We start from the raw sequence: 25,525 nt of genomic DNA on the forward strand, positions 1-25,525 counted from the left end.
TATCACTTTTTAAAAAAGGGTGTATGTGGACCCTTTTTTTAATGCGCCGTACTCACGCCCCAAGACTTATACCGCAGTGCGTTTCTCAACAGGAAGCGGAATGCAATAAAAAGGAGGAGGCGAAAAAAAAAAAATGACCGAAGGTGTAAGATAAGAGCGGCCCGGCCTGCCCGCCTTCCTACGTGTGTGTATGCGTGTTTGAAGCTCACAAATGTGACATGTGACCTCATACCTGACACATGTGGTTAGAGCTAGACGAGAGAACTTTGAAACCAGGCCAAAAGAGTGGCAGGAAGTAAAGCTATCGGACAAAAACTATTTTTTTAAGGGTTAAAAGGAGATGTGAAAGATAGCAATGGGACAGCTGTGGTCAAAATGTGTCACTCGGGCTAAGAAAGCATTGAATTAACGTGAAGTAATACTCCAAACATCTGTCAAATATTTAATTAACGATAATAATATGAATGTAGCGGGTTGTACTTGAAAAGCCAACGATTTGATGATTTTTTTGGGGTCAATTATTTACAGTTTTGGCACTAAAATAGACACGATGGCTTTTGTTGTCTTTATTACTGCAGTTAAATAGATATAGCAAAAGGAGTTAGCCTACACTAGCACGCACTCCAATACAATGTGGATTTGTTTTTAGTTTTTTTACTAACTAAATTTGTTATTTTGCAAGCATGTGAACTAAAATGATATGGCTACTGCCGCCAAGTGTTGCATTGTGTAATAGTGGGCTAAATCCATACATCTGTCAATAGTATGAATAGTTCATGAAACAAACTGTCAAAATATATTAATTACATTAAATTCAAAAGCAGTAATAAATACAAATCAATATTAAATACACTAACACTTCCAACAGAGTTGTTTTCGTCAACCATAACTACGACGAAAATATTTTGCTGACAAACAACTTTTTCAGGACGATGACGATATGATAATGTGCTAAAAACGTTTCTTGGGAGATTAAAGCATAACTACACGAATGCCAGTTTTCGTCTGACGAGACTAAAACAAGTCGAAAATGTGCCATAGTTGCGTCACATGTTCACAATGACTGATATTTTATGTGTAGTTTGTCTATTTCGTAGCAGTGTCTGGTTGTGTCACTCATGTGACGTGCTGCGCCCCCCCCCCCCCCCAACTTACCCAGTAGTGTCCTCTCAAGTCTTCCCACTGCCCGTTTTAAGACACACACGGCAAGATTTGTCTTCTTGGCAAGAGAATATGCAACATTGCTTTAACCTTTTCAAGGTCTGTGCTGAGTGATCATCACACATTAAATGTAACTCGTAGCATTAGCATAGCATTCACGTTAGCATTGGGCTATTGCTAACAGCGAGCGTCTTTTTAAACTCTCGGAGAACTTTTTTTTCCCTTTTTTCTTTTTAACATACAGTTAGTGGCGTCTAGGTGGGTATAACTAATAGAAAATAAGATACTGTTTTCCCGCTGAGTGTGTATTATCACGTGATAGATCAGTAGATGCTACAATATGTAGCTCGTATGTCAATGTTCATTCGAAAGGGTTGGAAACTTTTTTTTAATTTAATTATTTTTGGAATGAAATGTTCAAATTTTACAGATGAAAATATTGCGCAAACGTCGACTAAAATTGGAAGAAGACTAACACATTTTGAAATGACTAAAATATGACAGACTAATAAGTATTATCGCCCTAAAGACTAAGACGAAAATTTAAATGGTTGCCAAAAACAAAAATCACACATAATCCTTAAAAAAAAAAAAAAAAAAAAAAAAAAAAAAAAAAACGGGTTGAGTGCAATAACAGACTATGTCTAATTTGAAATTATGCCTAAATTTAAAACAATATTCAAGGATACATATTTTTGTAATTACTGCTTGTTTTAATCAAATAAAAACACGAGTTAGCCCACTTTTGCAATTTTTCTGATACAAAATGGAGTTTGTTCATGAACAGATGAATTTTTTTGGTCTCCTGCACAAGCGTGAGCTTAATTGACAGTATACGACTGCTGCCACTGAGTGCTGTAATAATAGTGGGCAAAGTCCAAACATCTGTCAAATTGAGTTAGCCTACTTTCGCAATTTTCTGATGCAAATGGAGTTGGTTCACTCTAGTTTTTGTTACGGATTATTTTTTTTTTGTGTTCTCCTACAAAAGTGTAAACTTAAGTTATATGACTGCAGCCACTAAGTGGTGTAATAATAGGCCAAGTCCAAACAGCTGTCCAATTGATGAATAATTCATGAAATGTTTAATGCAAAATATCAAAAACATAACATTTTCATTCCATATTACATTTGAAAATATTGAAGAAAAATGATTAATCAAAAATTAATAGCAAATTTAGTAACATGCTAATACGAGCGCCGTTTTTCCCCTAACAAAGTGCAATAACATGTCAAAATTGAATTTAATTGCTGAATTTAAAACAGCAAGCAGGAGAAAATGGATGGATGGATATATTGGAGATAATCTGTTTTTTCTCTAATCCAGTGGTTCTTAACCTTGCTAAAGGTAGCGAACCCCACGAGTTTCACAGGTGCATCCACCGAACTATTCGGAATTTCATAATAAAGCCATTTTTTTTACCAATTCAAAACCTAGAAAGCTAAGTGAATTCCTGTTAAAAATTCTTCCAGATTTCAAATTTACTACAAATACTTTTGCGTTTTGCTGTTGATTTTCACATTGGAAAATGACTCATTCAATTTCACACCGTTTTTGTTGTCTTCATGTTTACATTCTGATATTATTGTTGCATCACATACTATTTTCATGGCGTAAGATGACGCAAATGTTTTTTTTGTCTGTAGATCTGTTATACTTCTTCATACCAAGTGCCAGTCAACCTTCCGCTGAACATACTGATCCCTCCTCCCTTTAGATCAGTGGTTCTTAACCTTGCTAAAGGTATCGAACCCCATGAGGTTCGCATGTATAGTCACTGAATCCTTCAGAATTTCTTTTTTTTTTGCAAATTTAAAACTGATGTAGCTTAGCTAGCAAGGTATTATCTAATAACTAAATTCCCGTTTGAATATTTTTAAATTTACTAAAAACAATTTTGTCTTTTGTTGTTGATTTTTCACGTGTGTAAAATCCCTTACCACGTGTGTAATTTTTCAGCGTGTAATGAACTGAGTTTCAATGTAAGTGAAACTCAGTTCATTACACACTTCCTTATTTGTTTTCATGTATTCATTCTCTTTTTATTGTCAGATCTTGACATCACATACTATTTTCATGGTGTAAAATTAGTTTTTTAAATTTTAATTATCTGAGCAGTTTACGTTACACTTTTACCATACCAAGTGTCAACCTGCCACTGAGCAAACCAGTTTCTCCTTCCATTAGCTAGAGGGCTAGCAGTCGAAAGAAATTGAATAAAGCCTGTAAATTTGGGGCAAACCAGTCCAAAACCTAGTCTAAAATGACACTTTGCCTTTAGTCAGAGTATGAAAATGGGGTTCTCTGTATTCTTAACCTTTGCCAAACCCCTTGGACTTACTCACCGAACCCCTGGGGTTCGATCAAACCCAGGTTAAGAACCACTGCATTAAATAGAGGGCTAGCAGTTGAAAGAAATGGAATAAATCCTCTTAATTGAGGGCAAACTAGTCCAAAACCGGGTCTGAAACGCCACTTTGCCTAGATTTAGTCAGCGTACAAAATAGGGCTCTGTGTTTTTTAACCTTCACCGAACCCCTGAGGCTTACTCACCGAACCCCAATTAAAAATCACTGCTCTAATCATTTGTGAAATGGATTGTTTAAAACTGACACCCCCCAAAAAAAGTGTTATCCCAGTCTACTTTATCAAGTTTCAAAACAGAGTTGGCCCACTATAGTTTTCAGTGGCAGTTTTATGTCTGCCACTAGATTTAAGTACAATGGTCTAAATCCAAACATTAGGCAATTAAATCAATATTCCGTGAAGACGATTAATAACACACAGATGCAAGGCAACGTAAGCTTAAAAAAAAAAAAAAAAAAAAAAAAAAAATTTTTTTTAAACGATTAGTGCATCATTTTTCAGCGACCAGCCTCAGATTGGACATCTATCGCCGTCAATGGCAACCAATGAGATCAAATCGACAAAAATGAATACCAATTACAGTTCTGAGTAATAACTAGACACATTTCTATTCAGTTAGTATTCTAAGGGCCGCATTTGTCAAAAACCAAAGAGGCCCCTGACTGGGTCCGGTTGCTCAACACCGGTCACGGGCACACCTTAGCGCCTGGACCAGTGCCAAGCATGGACTGTGGTAGAATAGAATAGAACGCAGGACAGGTACAGACAGTACAGTGCGAAGCTTCATCTCGCCAGTTGTTACTCAAAAATGTCACTTTTCCTGTTTCAGAGCTGTGGCTGTTTGTGCAGACTTGCAAGGCGCGGCCACACACAAACACACACTTGAGGGAGGTGAGAGACTGTGGCCACATAACACGCGCGCTAATTGTGTCACGTTGAGGTGTTTTGAATAATATTTTTATTAAAAATGTATTGAAAAATTAATTGGCTGCCATTGACGGTGCCAGACGTCCAATCCGTTATCTGGCAGCAAATGATCACACAAATGACCATACCAGTCAAAATGGATTGGACGTTTAGGGCCGTCAATGGCAGTGAAAGGTGAGAATTCATTGCCAGTCCTCAGTTCAAATGAATTGGACGTCTATCGTCGTCATTGTGAGGCAATGAGTTAAGTCACAACTTTTCTAGTGAAAAAAAAAAATACCTTTGTGGAAAAGTCTAGTCAAATGTAAGCGATATATGAGGGATGTCAACAAAAAGTGTCGAGATGACAACACCAAACGCATCACTTGATTATAAGTCAATTAAATAACACCAGAACCGAAGCTCCACTTGACATTTCCTCTCTCTCCCTCCCCCTGCCCGCACTGTGCTGGTTTCTTACCGTGAATGGCACTCAGGTGCTGCGGTCTGCTGCCAAGTTTGCGCCTGGACATCGCGACGATGCCTCCACGCTTCCCACCTTTCACAAAAACTACAACAACAACAAAAGCGAGAATAAGGAGAAGTGGCTAAAGAAGCCGGTTCGGTCCAGGTGCTCGCTGTGTGATAAGACGGACTGGCCTCCTCGCGCGCGCGAGCAGTCTCCTCCCCTGCGTGGACTGGACTGACAAGGCTGCGTTCAAGTTCACGCGTCGTCTTCCCCCTTCACGCAGCCGGCGTGCGGAGGGCAAGAGGGGGCGTGGCCCGAGCAGGAAGCCGCACCTACACAACCGACGCGTCGCTGGTCAAACACGTGTTTCCATACGAACAGGGAAGTCCTCGCTTTACGACGGAGCCGAACTGAAAATCATGCTTGGGTAAATTAGCAGTGGCGCCTCCAGAAATTTTTCATAGGGGTGGCCAGATGGGGCCACTTAAAATCTTAGGGTGGCCAAAACAAAGCCATAATTTCAGGTTTTCATTATAATATTGCAGTAAAAAGGTCAGGGGAAAACTATCAGAAAGACTTAAGAACACGACTACTGATATACTTTGGTGTATTGTGTAATATTTGATGTTACTAATGATTTAACGTGCATAGTCCGTAACTGTCCAGTCAACATTTTGAGTTCCACAACAATTCTGTTTTATTGTGTTATGTATATATTAGGCATAAGGTGTACATTTAACTAGGGCTGTCAAACGATTAAAATTTTTAATCGAGTTAATCACAGCTTAAAAATTAATCGCAATTCAAACCATCTCTAAAATATGACATATTTTTCTGTAAATTATTGTTTGAATGGAAAGGTAAGACAAGACGGATATATACATTCAACATACTGTACATAAGTACTGTATTTGGTTATTATAACAATAAATCCACAAGATGGCATTAACAGTATCAACATTCTTTCTGTGAAAGGGATCCATGGATAGAAAGACTTGTAATTCTTAAAGGATAAATGTGAGTTTGTACGTATATTGTGACTAAATATTGCCATCTAGTGTATTTTTTGAGCTTTCAGTAAATGATACTGTAGCGACTTGTTCTGCCCAAGTGCATGGTGGGAAGTGGTGCAACCATGACTGTGTGTGGTGGCTGCAAATTCTATATATTCTCTGCGTTGGGTACACCACAGGGTGTTAAGAAAAAGATCAACTCCTGTCATTCATCCCCACGTCGCTTCCCACAATATTTATAGTTGCGGTAGGAGAGATGACAAAGCTTTTGCCAATTAAAAGCACGGCCCCAATGAATGCTTTTATCTACTCCACTCACTTGACACTGCCTCTTATCTCTGTATAGAAGTAAATGACGCCATTGTAGGCTGTTTGCGGCAATGCGTCGCACAGCGAATGCGTTAATTAATTTGGGATGAAATGCATAACTGATGCTACAACAACCTAACGATATACTGGCAAGCGGGGTGGCCAACCAATTTATAGCGGTGGCCGTGGCCACCCCCTGGTGGCGCCACTGTAAATTAGTACTAGATGCAACATTTTCAGTCAAAACCAGCAAATCGGAAAGTAATGTAGTACCGGTAATGAGAAAATAAGTGGGACACGATTAACTCTTTCAGGGACATTGGTCTCTACAGTGGACGGCTATTCAAAAGTTTTTTCACCCTTTATGGGAGGAAGTGAAAATTTTTGGTCAATTAAAAAAAAGTAAATATTAACAATTATTATTGTACAGTGAGGAGAAGAAGTATTTGCACTAGGGTTGTTCCGATCGGGTTTTTTTGCTCCCGATCCGATCCTGATAGTTTTAGTTTGAGTATCTGCCGATCTCGATATTTCCCAATCCGATTGCTTTTTTTTTCTTTCTCCCGATTCAATCATTCCCGATAATTTTTCCCGATCATATACATTTTGGCAATGCATTAAGAAAAAAAATAAAATAAAACTCGGACGAATATATACATTCAACGTACAGTACATAAGTACTGTATTTGTTTATTATGACAATAAATCCTCAAGATGGCATTTACATTAACATTCTTTCTGTGAGAGGGATCCACGGATAGAAAGACTTGTAATTCTTAAAGGATAAATGTGACTTTGTATATTGCTACTAAATATTGCCATCTAGTGTATTTGTTGAGCTTTCAGTAAATGATACTGTAGCCATTTAACTGTTGTGCCCAAATGCATGATGGGAAGTGCACCCATGACTGTGCGTAGTGGTACCAATTGATATATCTTCTCTGCGTTGGGAAATAACATAGTGTGTTAAGATCAATTACTATCTTTCATCCCCACATTGCTCCCCACGATATTTTGAATCGTAGGGAGAGGGATTGTAACGCTTTAGCCAATTAAAAAAATGCTCCAAAGGCTGCCAAAATTCACTTTACTCATTTTACGCTGCCTTTTAGCTCTATATGAAGGTAAAATGGCGCCATTACAGATTGAACGCGACAATGCGAGAGTGGGTCGTGCAGCGCATGCGTTAAACATTTTAACGTGATAAACTTTTTAAAAAATTAATTAACGACGGTAACGGGATACATTTGATAACCCTACCTTAAGCCTAAACTAAAGACTCTGGATGAGTGTAACATATTATGTCTGTAACGTTAAATACAATTAGAAAACGATTTAATTAAAATATATACAGTATATATATTAAAAAAAGGCATGTTCTATATTTTTTTGACGATTCCGATACTTTGAAAAGGACGTGATTGGGACGTCTCTAACTTGCACCCCTTGTGATTTTGCAAGAATTTACCAGGGTTCATAAGTATGTGTACCCCTGAGAATCAGCAATTATGACACGGAGTTATCAGTCTACCTTAAAAAAAACAAAAAAACTCCACCTCTACCCCATGAGTAACCACTAACCACCCATTTGAGTTCAATATTGTGACCTGTGCACCCCACTGTCAGTCTTAATCCAACTGCTACCATGGCCAAGACCATAGAGCAGGGGTCCTCAAATACAAATCTTGAAGGTCCAAAAGTTTTTTTTTTTTTTTCATACAAGAATGGGTCCATTTATTAATGTCAGTCGAGTACAAGACAAGTCGAAGGTAGTTTTCTTTTGACCAAACAAAAATTCCATGCACATTGATTAGATAAAAATAAATTAAAACATTTTCTTGACTTAAAATCGAAATACAAAAAAAAAAAACATGCAAGTAAAACTTTTAGAGACCAGAAAGCTTTCAAAAGACACCAGAGAAGAAATTGTTGAGCTCTACAAAGGTGGAAAATGCTATGGCACAATTTGAAAGCAGCTTGGTGAGAATAAATCAACAGTTGCAGCAATTGTTAGAAAATTCAAAAGGCTAAACATGACTGATAATCTACCTCAGAGTAAGGTTCCATGTAAAATCTCTCCTCGTAGGGCATCTCTCATGATGAGAAAAGTGAGGGTTCAGCCTAGTACTAAACGGCAGGAGCTGGTCAATGACCTGAAGACAGCTGGATGCGCAGTTTCAAAGGCTACTCTGTCAGTAGAACACTGCGGTGCAATGGTTTAAAATCATGCATTGTTTAGAACAGGGGTGCCCATTACATCGATCGCAACGCTAGTGTGGGTAGATCGCGGCATGGGAGGGAAAAAAAAAAAAAAAAATTATGTACATAGTTAACTATGTTATGTGAGCAAACATAATTTACCGTCCATTTTTTATTTATATCTTTTTAAATGTACACAGTTATTTGTGTTTTGTGAGCAACATAACCTCATATGTTGCTCACAAAGCATAATTACTGTAACTGTACATTTTCTTTTTTTTCTTTTTTTAGTTCACCCTCCTCTCTTAAGGTAGATCGCGGGAGGTTGTCTCATTTAAAAGTAGATCTTGGAGCAAAAAACATTGAGCACCCCTGGTTTAGAAGGTTTCCCTGTTGAAGCCAGTGCATGTGAAGGCCCGTCTAAAGCTTGCCAGGGATCTGAATGATGCAGAAGGGTCATGGGAGAAAGTCATGTGGTCAGATGAGACCAAAGTAGAACTTTTATGTGTAACCTTTACTCTTGTTTTGTGGCGGAAAAAGGATGAGTACAATCCCAAGAACACCATCCCTACTGTGAAGTATGGGGGTGGAAACCATGTTTTGGGGCTGCTTTTCAGCAAAGGGGACAGGACGACTGTACTGTATAAAGCAGAGGATGAATGGTAAAGTGTATCGTCAGATTTTGAGCCACAACCTCCTTCCCTCAGAGACTTGAAGATGAGTCGTGGCTGGATCAATCAACATGACAATGAGCCGATGCACACAGCCGAGCTGACCAAGGAGTGGCTTCGTAAAAAGGCATATCAAGGCTCTGGAGTGGGCTAGCCAGTCTCCAGACATCAATCGAATAGAAAATCTTCGGATGGAGCAGAAACTTTTGTGTTTTTCAACGACAGCCCCAGATTTAAGAGAAAATTTGTGTGGAGGAATGGGCCAAAATCCCTGTTTCCATATGTGAAAACCCGGTGAAGAACTACTGAAAGCATCTGACCTCTAATTGCACACATAGGCTTCTGCACTAAATATTAGCAATTATCTTATCAGGGATACAAATACTTATGAACCCCAGTAAATAACAAACTATTGAAAAATCATACAATGTGAGTTCCGGATTCCCCCCCCCCCCCCCCCCATTATGTCTCTCTAAGTGGAAATACATCTATTTCAGACCTCTACGTATTTTCTAAGTGTGTAAATTTGCAAAATCACAATGGGTGCAAATACTTCTGCTCCTCACTGTATATTAATTTAATACTTACAGTTTTTCATTTTTTTAGTTTATACATTTATAAATTACTATGATGTTATATAAAGAAATTATTGGGGGGGGGGGGTGTTCAAGTAACACAAAAAAAAACAAAAAACCCTCCATACTATTTGATTCATTGCATGCCATTGATGGCTATATAAATCCATCGTCATGTGTCTGTGCCATTGACGGCATTAGACGTCCAATCCATTTTGACTAGAAGGGGCGAATTAACCTTCATTCGCCCTTCGCAATCTAAATGGATTGGACGTCTAGCGCCATCAATGGCAGCCAGTGAGTTAATAAGTGCCTACTGCCCTGTAAGGGTAGAAAAGGGTTAAAAGATCTAGCGTTAAAGCGCCATTGAAGAAATTTTAAACGGTCAAAAGAAGACACCGCCCCCCCTCCCCCCAAAAAAAAGCAATTTCTTTTGGTGGAAGATCTGTTTGAGTAACTCAAAAGTAACCTCAGCAAAAAGTATGTGAGTTAACTGTGTAAGGACTAGCACATTCTATATATTTGCAAAATTTAGGGCTGAAACTAAGGATTATTTCATAATCGATTAAGCAGTCAATCAGATAAATGTTCCTTATTTTCTATTAGCTTCGCAATTTAATTTGTTTTAGGCATGTTGAAAGTAACAATGAAAATGGATGACTATTTCCTTCAAAAACAATATTACAGCTTCTTGACCTAACTGTAGTCTACAAATGTACTATTTTAAGTACATAAAACCTGTTAAAGTTTTTCAATAAAGGTTTTGAGTACAAAGAATTTCTCAGCACAGAAATCAAGACAAAACTTCAAATTTTTAAAAAGTGCTGCTGATGATTGCTTTTTTTTTTTTCATGTGGGCAAAGCGCTGATAAATTATGTCAATGACACATTTTCTTTAAAGAAAAAACTAAAGAGGAAACAGACTGTAATGAAACAGTTTTGTTTATCAAACAGTTGTTCATTATTAATATTCCAAATCCCAATTTCAAAGCAGACTCTTGTATGAAAGTTTAGTTTTACTGGGAGTTTGTGTTGAAAGGAGACTGTTACTGTTTCTTAATTTTAAAAAAATGAGAACTTTACTATCTAACAATAAATCAAGTGCTAATTTGCTTCTCCAAAACAATACAAACGGACCCTTAAGACACTGATTAGCATGATGGCTAACTAGCTTACCACTCCGTGCTAAGTAGTAACGTCTCATCAACAAAGAAAACCTACAATACATTTGGTTTCATTTACTCACCTCTGACGGAACCACACTGGATCTTACAATACAAAAGACAATCTCTCGACATTCCATAATATTATTGATTCAGCCCCCCCCCAACCTGTGTAGCAGTGAACTCTCTCTCTTGCTCTAATCACTGGCACGCACGCTCAGCCTCACATTACACACAAACAAGGACCAAAACGGAACTGCGCATAAATGCAGGCAAAACTATTATCACATTTGTTGGCAACTAATTTATTGATCGATTAGTTGTTGTAGCTTTACCACAACCCTATTTTTTTTTTAATCATTATGTTTTTCAGGGGATGGATAAAATCTGCTTATTAAAATTGTGTTTCTCCGATTTGGTAGCTGCGTCAATTTATCCGATGTACCAGGAAATTGTGCATTGACCATGATTCCATGTTTTGAACGTAATCTACTATTAAAATGCTCTTCCAATTTTTTTTTTTTTTTTTTTTTTTAACTCATTAAATATTTTAGAATGAATCACTGTCATTGCGCTGGTATTTCTACACTCTGCATGGGAAAGTAGTTACATAACAATTCTGAATGTCAGAAAAACAAGGACCATCTGCAATATATTATTGTTGTAATAAAAAAATGCTAATTGTCATGTTTTTATGTATGCGGTACTCAAACATTTTTTAAACAAATTTCCTGCTACCTCAGAATTGGTACACACATCGCAACAGACCAAACTCATGCTTTTATTAAGAAAGTAAAAATTACAAATTATTTTGGGGAAAACCTTTAATATTACCACCACCTAAGATGTATCTTTCACCAGTGAAATAATATGAAGAACTATTCTAAAAACAATCTGAAAAACAGATCGGCATGGCAGTATGCATTCTTCTGCCATACATTGTGCTTCCATGCAAAGCACACTCCATTCAAAATATTGCAAGTATTTCCCTATCCTTAAAAGTTGATGCAAAAGACAATCAGCATTATTTTTCAATTTTCACCTTTTGGGGAACAATTTTACATTCCATAACGAAACCCATAATAACTTTTCACCCAAAATAAAACACTAAAACGCGCTGGCCAAAATGCTTCCGCACAACAGTTTTAAGACATTTCCACCAAAATCTGAGTAAATATCATTTGCATCGTTTTTGAAAAAGTGCACATTTCGGTGTACAACTCAAAAATGTTACTAAAAGACATTAATTTCAACACTGACTAAACTTTACTGTGTTCCATATTATTCTTAATTTACAATGCAGTGCAAACGAGTCTATTTGAAGCCTTAAATTTTATACATGAACCAAGGACTTGCGGATTTGATACTTTTAGGCAGGATTCAACAAAGAGGAACTATATTTGAGGTCCACAGGTGTCTCCACAAGACTGACATTCACTTCTGCTTTTCACAACATATTCAAAAATAATAATAAAAATGCACTTCATAGGTTTTTTTTTTTTTTTTCCCCCAACAAAAACAAAGGGGGTGACTCTTTCATTGCCATCAATGAGCATGGACGCCCAATCCATTTGAACTCTCCCAGATCAAATAGATTTTAACTTTAATCACCGTTAATAGCAGCCAATCAGACAGTTTTGTTAAATTACATTTTCCAAGGGTGACACTGGAAATTCATTATTGCACCTCACGGAAAAGTAGCAAGGATCTGAAAAAAAATATTGCTTACCTGTGTAGCCTTTTTTTTCCCAATTCAAATATTTTCGTTTGAGCCTGAGGGGAGAAATCCCAAAATAAAAAAATAAAACAAGTCAACGATGCACAAAGAGAAAAAACAACATTTTGCTTCATGATCACTTTTATTCGGACATGCCAGAACGGGGACCATGTGGTTAATAAAAACAGAAAGTTTGGCTTTTAATGTAATTTGGTGCAGAGTTGTGTAAAATGCTCAAAAACCATAAGACGCCAATGGTGCATGCTGTGTTTGGGTTCTTGGAAGGACAAAAAGTGTGGGAAGGTTAAAAAAAATAATAACCTGCAGCATCTTTTCAAGCCAAAAGTGATGCACGCGAAGGAATTAGCAACTTGGTCAACGTTCGGATAAACGTACTGTATGAGTGCCTTGGCTAGAGTTGGAAGTAGAGTAGGAAAATGTTGCATACTGTACATACATGTCTGAGGCGTTTGTGTGCCAACAACAGTCACTCTGGCCTACGCTCTGCTTTTTTGTCCCAAACAAACAAAAAAAAAAAACCTTTGACATTTCAACTCAGTATCTGCTGTAGGGACTCTTGGAGCGGGAGCGAGACCGGGATCGGGATCTGGATCGGTATCTCCTAGGAATACAAAATACAAACAGGGTATTAACACTTGAAACTCCTCGATGTGTAAGTGTGTAGTAAGTGTAGGTTTAAAAGCAAGCAGCTTTGAAAGGCGGAGTCAAACCAAATGATGCAAAAGTGCACCGGGGTCTATGTCCATGAAATAAATACTGACACATGTTCAGATTTTGAATAGAGGAGTGGAAATTAAAAACTCGAACAGAAGAATGGGAGTTTTAATAAAGCAAAAATAATAGTGGCTTTAAACTGAACTTGAAGAGGAGCCGTCACATACCTTCGAGATGAGCTGGAATCTCTGCCTGAAGGACAAAAGTACACAAAGCCACCGTAAGAACACAAGCAAACGACACAGTAACTCTCCTATAGCCCATAAAGTGGTCAGAATACACAGCACACCCTGGTCTTCGAATACTGAAAAAAAAGCTACTTCAAGTTAGTTACAGTAAACAGTTTTTAAACATGGTCGTGCCGTACCAGTTTAGTTTGACCGTTTACCCGTTTAGGCAATTTACAAAACCGCAATGACAATGGGAGACTCGGGGTCTCCTGTGTTTACTAAGGGTGTGCCAAAAAAAATATTATTAGATGCATCGCGATTCGACACGTGACAATTCGATTACGATTCATAAATGTTCAAAAACAATGATTCTCCCTCAAACTTTATGACAGCCGCTAGTAGCGGAAAAAAATTCAAGACACGTCTGCCGCTCGGACATCTTTGACGGACGCACGCGCGCAAAACGTTATAATGGATGCAGCTTGTTACTGAGAGAGAGATTTACTTCAAAAGACATTAAAATAAATTAATGTATGAGACAGGCAGGAACCCGACGGTCGCGCTTCTAAAGTCAGAAACTAAATCTGCTTATTACCACCTAAAAAATAAAGCCAGAATTAAGGGGCTTCTGACTCAAGACATGGAAAAACTTAGGCATGCATTCATTTTCAGCAGATTGGACTATTGCAACGGTACATTTACAGGTCTTAATAAAAATTCAGTCAGGAAGCTGCAGCTAGTACAGAATGCTGCAGCCAGAGTCCTCACAAATACAAGGAAACTGAACCACATTACATCGGTTTTGAAATCGTTACACTGGCTTCCAGTGAGTCAAAGGATAGACTATAAAATACGACTGCTCGTCTACAAAACACTTAATGGCCTTGGACCAAAATAAATGCTTGATTTGTTAGATTCCTATGAAACATCTAGATCCAAAAGGTCGTCTGAAACCGGTCTCCTGTATGTTCCAAGAAGCAACAACCAAGCAGGGTGAGGCAGCATTTAGTTATTATGCTTCTCACCTCTGGAACAAGTTACCTGAAGGTCTGAAGTATGCTCAAACTGTTAGCTCCTTTAAATCAGGGCTAAAAATGCTCTTGTTTAGCACACCATATCCATAACTATCTATATATTTCAATCTATTTGCTTTCTATTCCTCTTGTGCTTTATCTCCATTGCTGATTTCAATTATTATTAGTAGTAGTATTTTTTTTTTCTTATTCTATTCGTAATTAAATGTGATTTTTATGTGTTATTTCCTGTTTCGATTGTTTTTGTTTTTCTGTCCTATTGATTTAATGTGATTTTTATGAACTTCATGTGATGTAAAGCACTTTGAATTGTCTTGTGTTGAATTGTGCTATATAAATAAATTTGCCTTGCCTTCTGTGCGCAAGTTATTTTTTAGAGCGAGAGGGGAAGAGAGATAGTTCGTTGCTCCTTGCCTTTCAGTTGTCCAGCAGTAGGTTCAAGTCGTGTTAATTGGAAAATATCCCGAGTGTGTAGCTAAGTCCCGTGTGCGTCTGTAAGAGGTGAGTACATGAACCCTCTTATACTGTACTGTTTAGCCTTTATTGTTGTTGTTTTGGAGATGTTAATAGTTAGCGCCGAACGCTATGCTAATTAGCGACTTTGCTAACATGTATTTCCATGTGAAGTTGTGCGTTGTTTGGTGGTGTACATAAGTTATTCCAGATGTCGAACGTTTAAAACCAGGATTAAGTGCAGTGGTAACACTACAAACATGCGAAATAGTACAGAAAACTGCGAGAACAAAGTATATTGGTTATGGTCTTATTTCTAAAGACATTTTGTTTGTTTCCAGAAAATGTGGAGTTCATTCCACCAGTGTAAATTTTATTTACTGAGGTTTTGCACCTCTTTGTGAAAAAGAGTATTTCAAGGTCAGCTGTGTGTTGTATAGGCATGTTGAGAAATAAGTACTGCCTTTAAGATGGTTAATGTTTTTGCACCTGTAAAAAACTGTTTAAGGGCAGCTTTTTGTTGTATGGTCAAGTTTTCATCGTTCCTATTGAATCATTAGCATATCTTAAATAAATAATGGACATAAATTTGCTCGGCTACTTTATTAATTAGTAATGTATGATGCATTAATGATCGTGATAATCGTCAATTCCGTGATCATTGTTCAATAATCAAATCGTAGTGCCCTGAATCGGCACACCCCTAACTATGGTATATTTTAGATTAGTATTGGCTATTAATGATGACATCGCAACTAGCCATCAGTAGATTTACAAATGACTGAGCATCTACACGCAGACAAATGTACATTTTTTTTTCCAGACGATACTCCTGAGTATGACCTGCACCAGCCAAAAAATATGCATTATAAATATGGAGGACTTCACAAAAGGCTGAATAATTGTACATAATTTTAAAATAACAATTAGATATATTTTAATGTATGCACATAGCCGCTAAATCTCAACTAAAACCAAATTACGGAAAAAAAAAAAGTGTGACCAATACTTCAAAAACCCAGTGTATATAAAACAATGGTACAGTTTGCTGTCAAAGAACTGAAAAATAATTTTAAAATTGCTTTTCCGTTAAAAATAAAGGTCAATAAAAATGTGTCAGATTTGGCTACATTAAGACAGAACATGTGAAACAACTCGCATTAAATTGCAAAAAAAAAGTCCACAATACTAAAAATGGTATTGTTAAATGCCACATATCGTTGAGTTGGTCTGTGCTAACCCTTCCCCGGGGTGATTAAAATTAAGACAAACTCGGTCATTTTTAAATATTTAATGTCAAACACACCTCTAATGTAATATAATTACCATACCACATCTTGTTATACCAGTGGTTCTCAATGTGTGGTACTAGTTTCATCATTGGTATGCAGGCTCCGTCTAGTGATACGCAGAATTTCTATTTATATTTAAGTAAAAAAGATTCACTGTGTTTGAAGGTCTCGTTTTAAATATTTAGGAATAAAATTCTAAGTACCGGTAATACGGCGTAACTCCATCCTTAAGTACAATACAGTTGTTCTGATACCACGTTTTGGTACCCGATACAGAGTCCCATACATGAATAAGGGAGAGGCGCAGCACATCTCACGTGCGTGACATGAACCAAACACTGCTACGATGCAGGCTGACGTACTCCATTTACAATATGAAAATGTCATGCATTGTGAACATATAACAAACTACAGTATGTTGCATTTTCGTTTTTCAAAACCTCCATTCATCAATTATGTTCTAGTCGTGGAGGCCACGTTTTTTTGCGCGTCATCGTCACGAAAAAAAAATGATGAGTCGACCAAATACTTTCGTCATCGTCATTGTTGACGAAAACAACACTGGTTTGTATTCCAGTGTTTTTTTTCTTTTTCATGTTATGTTCAGACGTGGATAGTAACGAGTTACATTCACTCAGTTACATTTACTTGATAAACCTTTAGAGAAAAATGAACTTCTTAGAGTAGTTTTACCATGCAATACTCTTTACTTGAGTAGATTTGTGAAGAAACACTACTCTCCGTTATTTTGGCTACACTAGAGTAGTTACATTCTTCCCGTTTATTCTACATATTGACTTTTTTTGCCAGTGATGCCGACAGTGGCTGTCTCAGTTTTACCAATAAGATATCGCAACAATAACCACATGACCCAATTACACCAATCAGAGGTAACAATGTTTTTCTCCACTAGAGGGCACTCGTGTTTTTGAAATGTGATGTTTCCAGTGTTGTTCTGGTCTGAATTTGATGATTTTTGTGTCATCTTTTTGGCCATGTAATAGCTTATAGAACAGTGTAAAAATGACAGTTCATAAAAATGAAGTTGTGCTGAGAAAAAAAATATACTATTGTCTTAAAATTAAAAAAAATCAGACATTGAAAGAAGTTACTCTCAATGTTACTCATTGAGTATTCTATTCAATTAATACGTTTTTACTTGAGTACATTTTGGAGGCCTACTTTTACTTTTAATATTATTTATAAGTGACGCTTCTCTTACTTGACTAAAAATTTTGACTACTCCACCCACCTCTGGTTATTGTGATGTTTGGGCAGACGTGTGTGGATATGCTACTTAATGTATTTTGATTAACTGAACCTACCATAAAAGAGGTACATCCAATTTTAATATTTAAGCTGCACTCACATTGGCAGCATTGCGGTCCTTACCAGACTTATATCCACATTTGAAAAAAGCCTCATCTGAAATATGATGATATGCAAAAAGCTTACAGCTTTTACTAGTAGAGAACCCCCCCAAAAAATAGAATTAAGCCAATTGGCCAATGCAGTATAAGAGCAGCCTCAGTCTGCCCTGTGTGTGTCTATTGTCCGAGCTAGTAACTGTTTGCTCCCGCGAAGCTGCTGACCCTCCTAATCTTACCATATTTGGAGGGAGAAGGCGAGTTGCTGCTCTGGCGTCCGTACTGTCGCTCCCATTCATCCCGCTCTTTTTCGCGCCGCTCACGTTCCCTAAACACGGAAGCCTTGAGGTCAGACTCTTGCAACACACTCAAATACCAAAAAGTCCACCTGCGTACACATGCGCTGCCTTACTTCATGCGTATCTTGCGTGCCATGGCTCGTAGTTCTCCCTCTCGCTCCTGGAGAACAAGAGCAGAGGAAATGTTGGCTAGGAGTTTTTGTTGACTGTCGAAAATGCCAACACTTTAACTAACATCATATTAGAACTTGAAGAAGGAACGGATCGAAAAATGTAGGCCTTTGCACTCATTCAATGTATTCTACGTTAATTAAAACCAAGGATAAAAAGGGAGACCTTGGTTCCTATCACTTTTATTGTGTTATCACCTTTCTGCGAGACAAAGCAAGATGTCTGTGGTTTGGGCCAAATGATAACTGCTGGCTCATGTGTGCATTTCTGACCTTCTCGTAGGAGAGCTAGACAAACTTTTTATACAATCAGGTTGTATTCCAGTTGCAGTTCATCAAAATTGCATTTTTAATTGTCTTGAAGGGGCTAATTCTGATTCTTAATTCAAATTTTCATTTGAACTGTGTGAAGCTGGCACCAAATGGTCGTTGCCAACCCTCCCAGTTCAAATGGATTGGCCGTCCATCTCCGTCAATGGCAGGAATTGAGTTTAAACACAAAAGGGGATGGAAGTGAGATTCCCTTAAATTTTCTTCTGTCAGGCTAAACTACCACAATAGTACAGGTTTGGTGGAGTTAAAGTTCTGAGGTAACATGCAATTCAATACCTTTCTTAAAAATAGGATTGTTATCATTTTGTAAAATGTGAAAATCTAGTTACGTAACTATGACTAGCTAATGTTGATATTCAAAAAAAAATTAATCTAAATATGCAAAGGACTGAAAAGAAACTGGCAATGGGTGAAAACAAAGAATCTGTATAAAATAGCACCAATATTTAAAGATGAAAAATGTCAATTGCATGACAACAAGCAACAGCATATAGCAGAGGCCGGGAACCTTTTTGACAGAGAGAGCCAAAACACATTAACATATCTTTTAAAAAAAAAAAAAAAAAAAAAAAAGGAAACCCCAACCAGGGGGGTGTGTGCATAACAGTGGCCAAGACAGATGGAGCCTCTCAGGGCAGCAGTTTCTTGAGTCTTGCTTTCCAGGAAGTGTCAACAATTTGGACAGGCGAAAAAGTCATGAAAGTGAAACTGATTGCACGCAGTTTACTTTCATGGTTTAATTTTCCCCTACGCATTTTTTATATACTCCAGTTCGCTCGGCAATGGGTTGGGAGGGGCCAGCCCCTCTGCTGGCTGAATGGTACCTAAACCGCGAGACAAGCTCTGTACTAACTCCCATCTCCGTGCAATCCGCGACGAGAAGACCACCAATGGGCACTGAATTGAAGCATATTATTGTGACGTACGTTTGAAGATCCAAGAAAAATGTGTGAATGCTCATTCATGTGAAGCAAGCCGGCCAGTTCCACATTTAAAATTGCGGGTTTGCGGGTAGTCAGATCAAAAGATTGACATATGGCTCGCGAGACATAGGCTCCCGACCCCTGGCATATGGGGGGAAAAAACTTAGGGCAGATTTGAACTCGGCAACCAAAAATTATACAAAACATTTAAAATAAATACATAAATAAAATTTTTAAAAAAACCCGCATGCAATAGAAAATAGGGGGGAAAATGTTAGCCAGTGTAATCAATAAGCCGATTCATTGTGGCAGCCCTAGCTATCATTGATGGTGATTTGCAGTAGATGGGTTAAAAACACTAAAAAAAAATAAAATAAAAAATAAATGAATAAATAAAAATCGAGACTATGTGAACTGTAAAACAAATTTTAAACCTCAATATGATTCTATTTAAGCACACCAATAATGACATGAATAGAGTAACACTTTCACAAAAGCAAACAAAACCTTGCGAAAAGATCAAACATTGAAATTCAGACATATATTAACCAGTAGATGGATGAACAGACAAATAAACACCACCCACATGCTAACCAACAAAGGAACACACAAGTAGGAACAAAAAAACTTGCCTGTCGTTTGTGCTCCTGCTGTTGGATCTTTACCTGAGCTGCTTTCTTATCCGCCTTGGCTGTAGGAAAGAGAACCCATGAGCACATATCACCAACAAAATGCCAGCACCCACATTCTCTTGATGTCGTGTCACGTGTGCCCTCACACTGCTTGTTGAGGGCCTTCTGCATTCGCAGTTTTAGCTTCTCTTGCGGCGTCAGCTTGGACTGTGGGAGACACCGTTGCATTAGCACCTTGGCACAAGCATGTTAAACAATTTAGAGTGCACAGTTTGGATGACACAAAGTGGACAACATGTGAATAAAGTACTTTTTGTTCTCCGCATGAGCCCTTGACACAAGTGTCCAGTAAATTATGACTAGCCGAAAAGAACGCATGGGTGGGGAGATTAATGCGGCAGGACAGCCGAGGGTGCAGTGAGGGACGCTACGTAAAACAAGAGCAAGTTCAGGTCCGGCGAGTTCACAAAAGAGCCAGTGGCGCTTTGCCGTCGACACACCCAGCAGTGGGCTGTTCAAACCTGGCCAGGCAAGAAAAACGGCAGGTCATAACACCGCAGGCGAGTCGAACGCGGAGGATGAGCGCGACTCTCGACTGAGAGAGGCCTGCCGTTTATGCAAAGCTACAAGCATTCTTTGCCAAGAAAAGAAGTGGCAGAGGGCAGCGGCAACAAAAAAGATAAATAAAACATACACAATGATTGGCAGGAAACAAATATCAGACTCTATGAGCTCAGAGTTTAAAACTGTGGGACATTGCAATACGTTCATTTGTTTAAACAAGCCCAGACGTTTGTTCGCACCCAGCAAAGTCATAATCACTTATCTTAGACATACTCATTAACTCTTTATAGGGCAAGTCACAATTTTTGGTAATTTTAAAAAATAACCTCAAACATAACTGGCATTCACATATGGGGACATCATTTTGGTTCATGTGGGCCACAGTGTGTGGTCCACCTATGTGGACGCCAAGTCTAAAGTAGATGTTATTCATCATTACTGTGTTTTAATGTAAATAATAAATAAAATAAAATGATAACTTAAAAAAGTTAAAATAAAAACAAATACACTCTGGCCATGGCCCCCAATATCACTCCACATTTGATTTGATTTTTTCAAATTTCCCGGAACATTAAATGTATTAATAATTATTTTTTATGTTGGTTTAATAAATACAATCATAAATACAATTTTAATCAAAAACTAAATTCATAACATTAAAATGGATAAAAAATAAAGACATTCCAGTTAAAACACCTATTAAGACTTGTTTTTTGTTTGTACAGTATTTAACTCATTGCCTGCCATTGGCAATGATAGCCATCCAATTCATTTAAACTGGGAAGACTAGCTCGGAATGTTCATGTTTCAGTGCCCTTGATAACAATAGACTGCCAATCCATTTTGACTTGGAGGGCTTGCAGCGATCATTCACCGCCAGCTTCTCCCAGTCAAAATGGATTGGATGCCTATTGACATCAATGGCAAACAATGAGTTAAATCATGGCTGCTAGCCTTTCCAGAATGAACAGCTATTTCCATCAATGGAAGCCAACAATTTAAATGAGTGCCCTATAAAGGGTTAACTTGACGCTTCAAACTAAACATAAACAACAACATGCACAATGAGCAATAACTTCACTTTTCGCATCGTTTCATTGACTTTTCCACTTATGTGAGTTGAATTATTTGACGAGGAGGGACATTAAACACATATTAGAAAATTTAAAACAAGAGTGATTATTTTTTGGTGCGACATTGAGCTTCTACGTCAGTGCGTGATGGACGGCGGCCACGTCAGCCTGTCAGGGATGAGGGAGGCGTAGTAGGCTTTAGCAAGAAACCTCAGCAACATCAAATTCTTACTGACTTTGGCGGCTCCCGTCTTTTTACCACCCGCTGTTTCAGGCCTGCAGGGACAACAAAAAAGTGGGAACAAGTTAGCATAGGACTGTTAGCATATGTTACTTGGAAAACTCCTTTTTAGGGTATAGATTCTTCCTCGTTTTAAATCTGCATAATTAGGAAAAATGCTATGATGCCGGACCACTGAACGATTATGTTACAGTACATCTAAATATTAACTGAGATATTAACGGAAGTCAATCATTAAAATCAAGAGTAAATATTGTTTTTTAAGTGTTTTTGCTTGATCTTTTTTATTTTTCAAAATGCAATTATAGTTGGCATTAAATTTAGTCTAAAAATAAATTATACAGTGGTACCTCAACATTAGGCTTGCACAATATATCGTTATTTTTTGAACACGTTAACTTTTGATTTGCTTCATGAAAGCAGCAAGTGTCCCGAGACATTGCTTCCTGTATCCCTTTTTAATACAGCAATCTTCATCATTCACAGATAAACCCCCTTAGCCTAGATTAAACAGTATTATACTGTAAGAATACATATATATCATATCGCGGTTTTGCCATTTTTGCACTCAGTTCTTAAATAAATAAAAAATACAAGTAAATTGAAGCACCTTAAATCTAAAATTCAAAAATAAAAAATACAGAAACAAAGATAAGATTTTTATAATTAAGAATATGATCAAGTGTTTAACTAAAAAATAAGAATAAAAGGATAAATGAGAAAAACGAGGGGAAACTCAGGAAAAACAATCTAATAAAATACTGAATGCAATACACTAATACAAAAACATGGTGAGTGAACCAAAGTCTTCTCATACACAGCTATTCAAGTCATCTGGTGAAAATTCTTGTAGTTTTAATATTGTAATGTATATCGCAATATATTGCAATACCCCAAAAAGTCGCAATGTACCGTAATCACCCGAAAATAAGACTGGGTTTTTTTGCATTGAAATAAGACTAAAAAAGTGGGGGTCGTCTTACATTCGCGGTCTAGACATTATACCCATTCACTACGCTAGATGGCGCCAGATATCATTGAAGCACTGTTCTGTCATGACAGATCTCAGCTACTCTCAAGTTGAACCAGTTTGCATTATTTTATTGCAATGTTTTTCCTTATTCAGATTTGTTTCAAGACTACAGTTACAGTTAGACTTGACTTTGATGGTTAAAGCAGTTATTGCAATTTTGTTGTTTTATCACAATAGATTGGTTTATTTACATTTCAAAATCCAGAAGCCATTCATTTACGAATGTTATTGCACTTTAGTTTACATATTTAAAAGTTCCGATATTAAGATTTGAATGAGGCAAAATAACATGCATTTTCTTTCAAATATATTGTTATAATCATTTGTTTCAGATGTACTGTAATTATTTTCTGTATAAAAATTAATTTGGTGTTCAAAAAATCTTTTTCAAACTTAAGTCTTGAAAAAGAGGGGGGTGTCTTATAATCACGGCCGTCCTATATTCGGGCCAATACGGTAGATACACAAAACAAGATGTACTGCTAGCAGTCCAATCAATGGATTTCTTTTCCCCCCCAATATTGTTCAGTCCTACTCGTCATACAAATTTAATTTGTTTCAGGACCTGGTTTATAAGTCTAAATGTTCATATGTCGAGCGGGACCTAAGAATTGTTTATAATTTGATTAATGTGTTCCACAGCCCAAAAAAAACAACAAATCCTTAATAAATACTGCAGGTACAATTACTAATAGCAATTACAAATAGCAAAACAACTCAATTATAAATACAAATCGTGATAATATTAATACAGGTAATAAAAATAATAAAATTAATGTAATGAATTGTGTTCTAATGTGGCAGTTGTGTTTTGTATGCTGTTCCTGAACGCACAGTGTGACACTCGTGAGAGAGAGAGGTGGAAGAGTGGGAAGTTTTTACTTTCCCATTTCATGTTATGTGTTGTTAATGGAGGTGGAGGCTAGATGTGTGCAAAATTTCCGATTCTTAGATTATTCGCGATTCGGCCGCGGAAGATTCGAGAACGATTCACAAACATCCAAATTTTGAATAGTGAAATATGTAAAGTAAAGCGGAAATAAAACAGTCAGCGCTGTCTTCGGGACGCAATGAGGAACTGACCGAGAGTAAACATTATGCTTGTTGTCATTACTCGGGTAATGACAATGCTCAACTCACGGCTCTGGCTCGTGCCGCTAGATAAAAAAACAATAATACCCGAATGCTGCCGCCAGCCGCTACAAACTACGTCCACATAATGCTACGGTAGATAACAGATATCATATTTATATCAGGCATGAAAATGGGTCAGGGGTTAAAAAGGTGAGAAAGGTGTGGAGGAAATATATTCCGGCGTTCTGCCAAAATGTCCGCCGTCGGCAAAACGTCCTACATGTGGCGAATTTGACCATTTTAATTTTTCACATAAGGCTTAATATTCGAGTTAACGGGGGTTTAATTAGTTGAAGGAGTTGATTTCAACCACCATTGACTCGCGCTAGCTTAGCCACTCCGGAGCCCTGAAACTAACAAATAACTGTCAAACTGCACAGAATTTGTTCAAATCATTTCCAACGACTAATTAAACCCCGGCTAACTCAAAGATTAAGCCTAATGTAAAAAATTCTGAACTTCCCCTTTAAAATAAAGACCATTGAATATGGCCCTTAAAATGTTGTCTATAGAAGTTTTAGAGCAATAAAACAAACAACACAAATGAATAAAATGAACAGGAATCCTTCAAAGTATTTCATAATGGGTCCAAATTATTTTTCGAACAGATCATGTGACTATAGAACCTTAGAGACAGCCGTTTGCATTGCTTAGCCAAAACTACAGCTGAGGAGGCAAGATGGATATTTAGAATTTCTTTAAACCTAAGCTTTCAAAACCCTCGACAACAACAGAGCTTGAACCGAGGATTGAGCACGAGCAGTATCAAAAAGTCCTGGCTGTCGTGTTACCTGTTGTGCTGTAATTCCAAGTGGTGCTTGAATTGGATGCTTATAGCAGTGGACAGTCTTTTTGAGCCAGCGCAAAGTTTGCAGCGCACGGAGATATTTTTGTTATCTTTACTGGACAAAAATGTGAAGTAATGGCTGTGTTTCCAGTGTGCAAATGCAGCCGTTTGTAGTATATCTCCTGCCTATTTCATTGCATCCTGGCGAGGTAGCAAGGCTATGTTGTTTTGGCCGCAAACTCCCAGCGCTCACGCATCATGGTAATACACGTGACCCTTTTTGTTCCATCCCCGATTAAAAAATGTGACATGTGATGTCACTCCCATGACTACAGTATTCTTCATTCTACACACATTATGGGGCAATAACAAAATAGTAACGCACAGGGATCAAGGAAAGTAATTTTACTCAGATTACTGATTTAGAAAAATGAACGCGTTAGATTGTTCTTTACTGAAAGAAAGTAATCAGATTAGTTACGCATTACGATACCGCGTTATTGACAACACTGCTTTTATATTACCGTTAAATACACAAGCTTGACGCTACCTTAACGGGAGCTATTTTTTCACCGGACGCTCCGGCAGTGTTCAACGCAAGCTGCAACGAACGGCAGTAACTTTGTCATACCACAAAATATGAAAACGAAAACCATTACTCACTAAATTCAATATGCTGGCAAATGCATTCATCTAAAAACAATTGGGAGTGATACTTTACCTCCTCCAGCGAA

The 25,525-nt window shown here is 37.6% G+C and overlaps 2 protein-coding genes across 4 annotated transcripts in view; both read right to left on the reverse strand.

The window, feature by feature from the left end:
* Positions 1–9,531, reverse strand: part of znf296 (zinc finger protein 296) — a 38,121-nt gene extending 28,590 nt beyond the window's left edge. The window contains exon 1 of the mRNA XM_057839232.1: positions 4,917–9,531. Coding sequence (XP_057695215.1) covers positions 4,917–4,968 — 52 coding nt within the window. The 5' untranslated portion in view covers positions 4,969–9,531. The remainder of the gene's footprint in view (positions 1–4,916) is intronic.
* Positions 9,532–12,674: 3,143 nt separating this feature from the next.
* clasrp (CLK4-associating serine/arginine rich protein) overlaps positions 12,675–25,525 on the reverse strand; it is a 39,634-nt gene continuing 26,783 nt past the window's right edge. For 2 of the 3 annotated variants that reach the window (XM_057838855.1, XM_057838856.1), the window contains 7 exons: positions 21,833–21,872; positions 20,106–20,166; positions 19,960–20,018; positions 18,015–18,061; positions 17,842–17,930; positions 13,454–13,478; positions 12,675–13,173 (listed from right to left, as the gene is read on the reverse strand). In XM_057838855.1, the coding sequence (XP_057694838.1) occupies positions 13,107–13,173; positions 13,454–13,478; positions 17,842–17,930; positions 18,015–18,061; positions 19,960–20,018; positions 20,106–20,166; positions 21,833–21,872 (388 nt within the window). In that variant the 3' untranslated portion in view covers positions 12,675–13,106. Of the gene's footprint in view, positions 13,174–13,453; positions 13,479–17,841; positions 17,931–18,014; positions 18,062–19,959; positions 20,019–20,105; positions 20,167–21,828; positions 21,873–25,525 lie in introns of those variants that run through there. The other variant, XR_009063466.1, reaches the window with a different exon arrangement.

Source organism: Corythoichthys intestinalis, chromosome 6, assembly GCF_030265065.1.
Source record: "Corythoichthys intestinalis isolate RoL2023-P3 chromosome 6, ASM3026506v1, whole genome shotgun sequence".
Taxonomy (NCBI): domain Eukaryota; kingdom Metazoa; phylum Chordata; class Actinopteri; order Syngnathiformes; family Syngnathidae; genus Corythoichthys; species Corythoichthys intestinalis.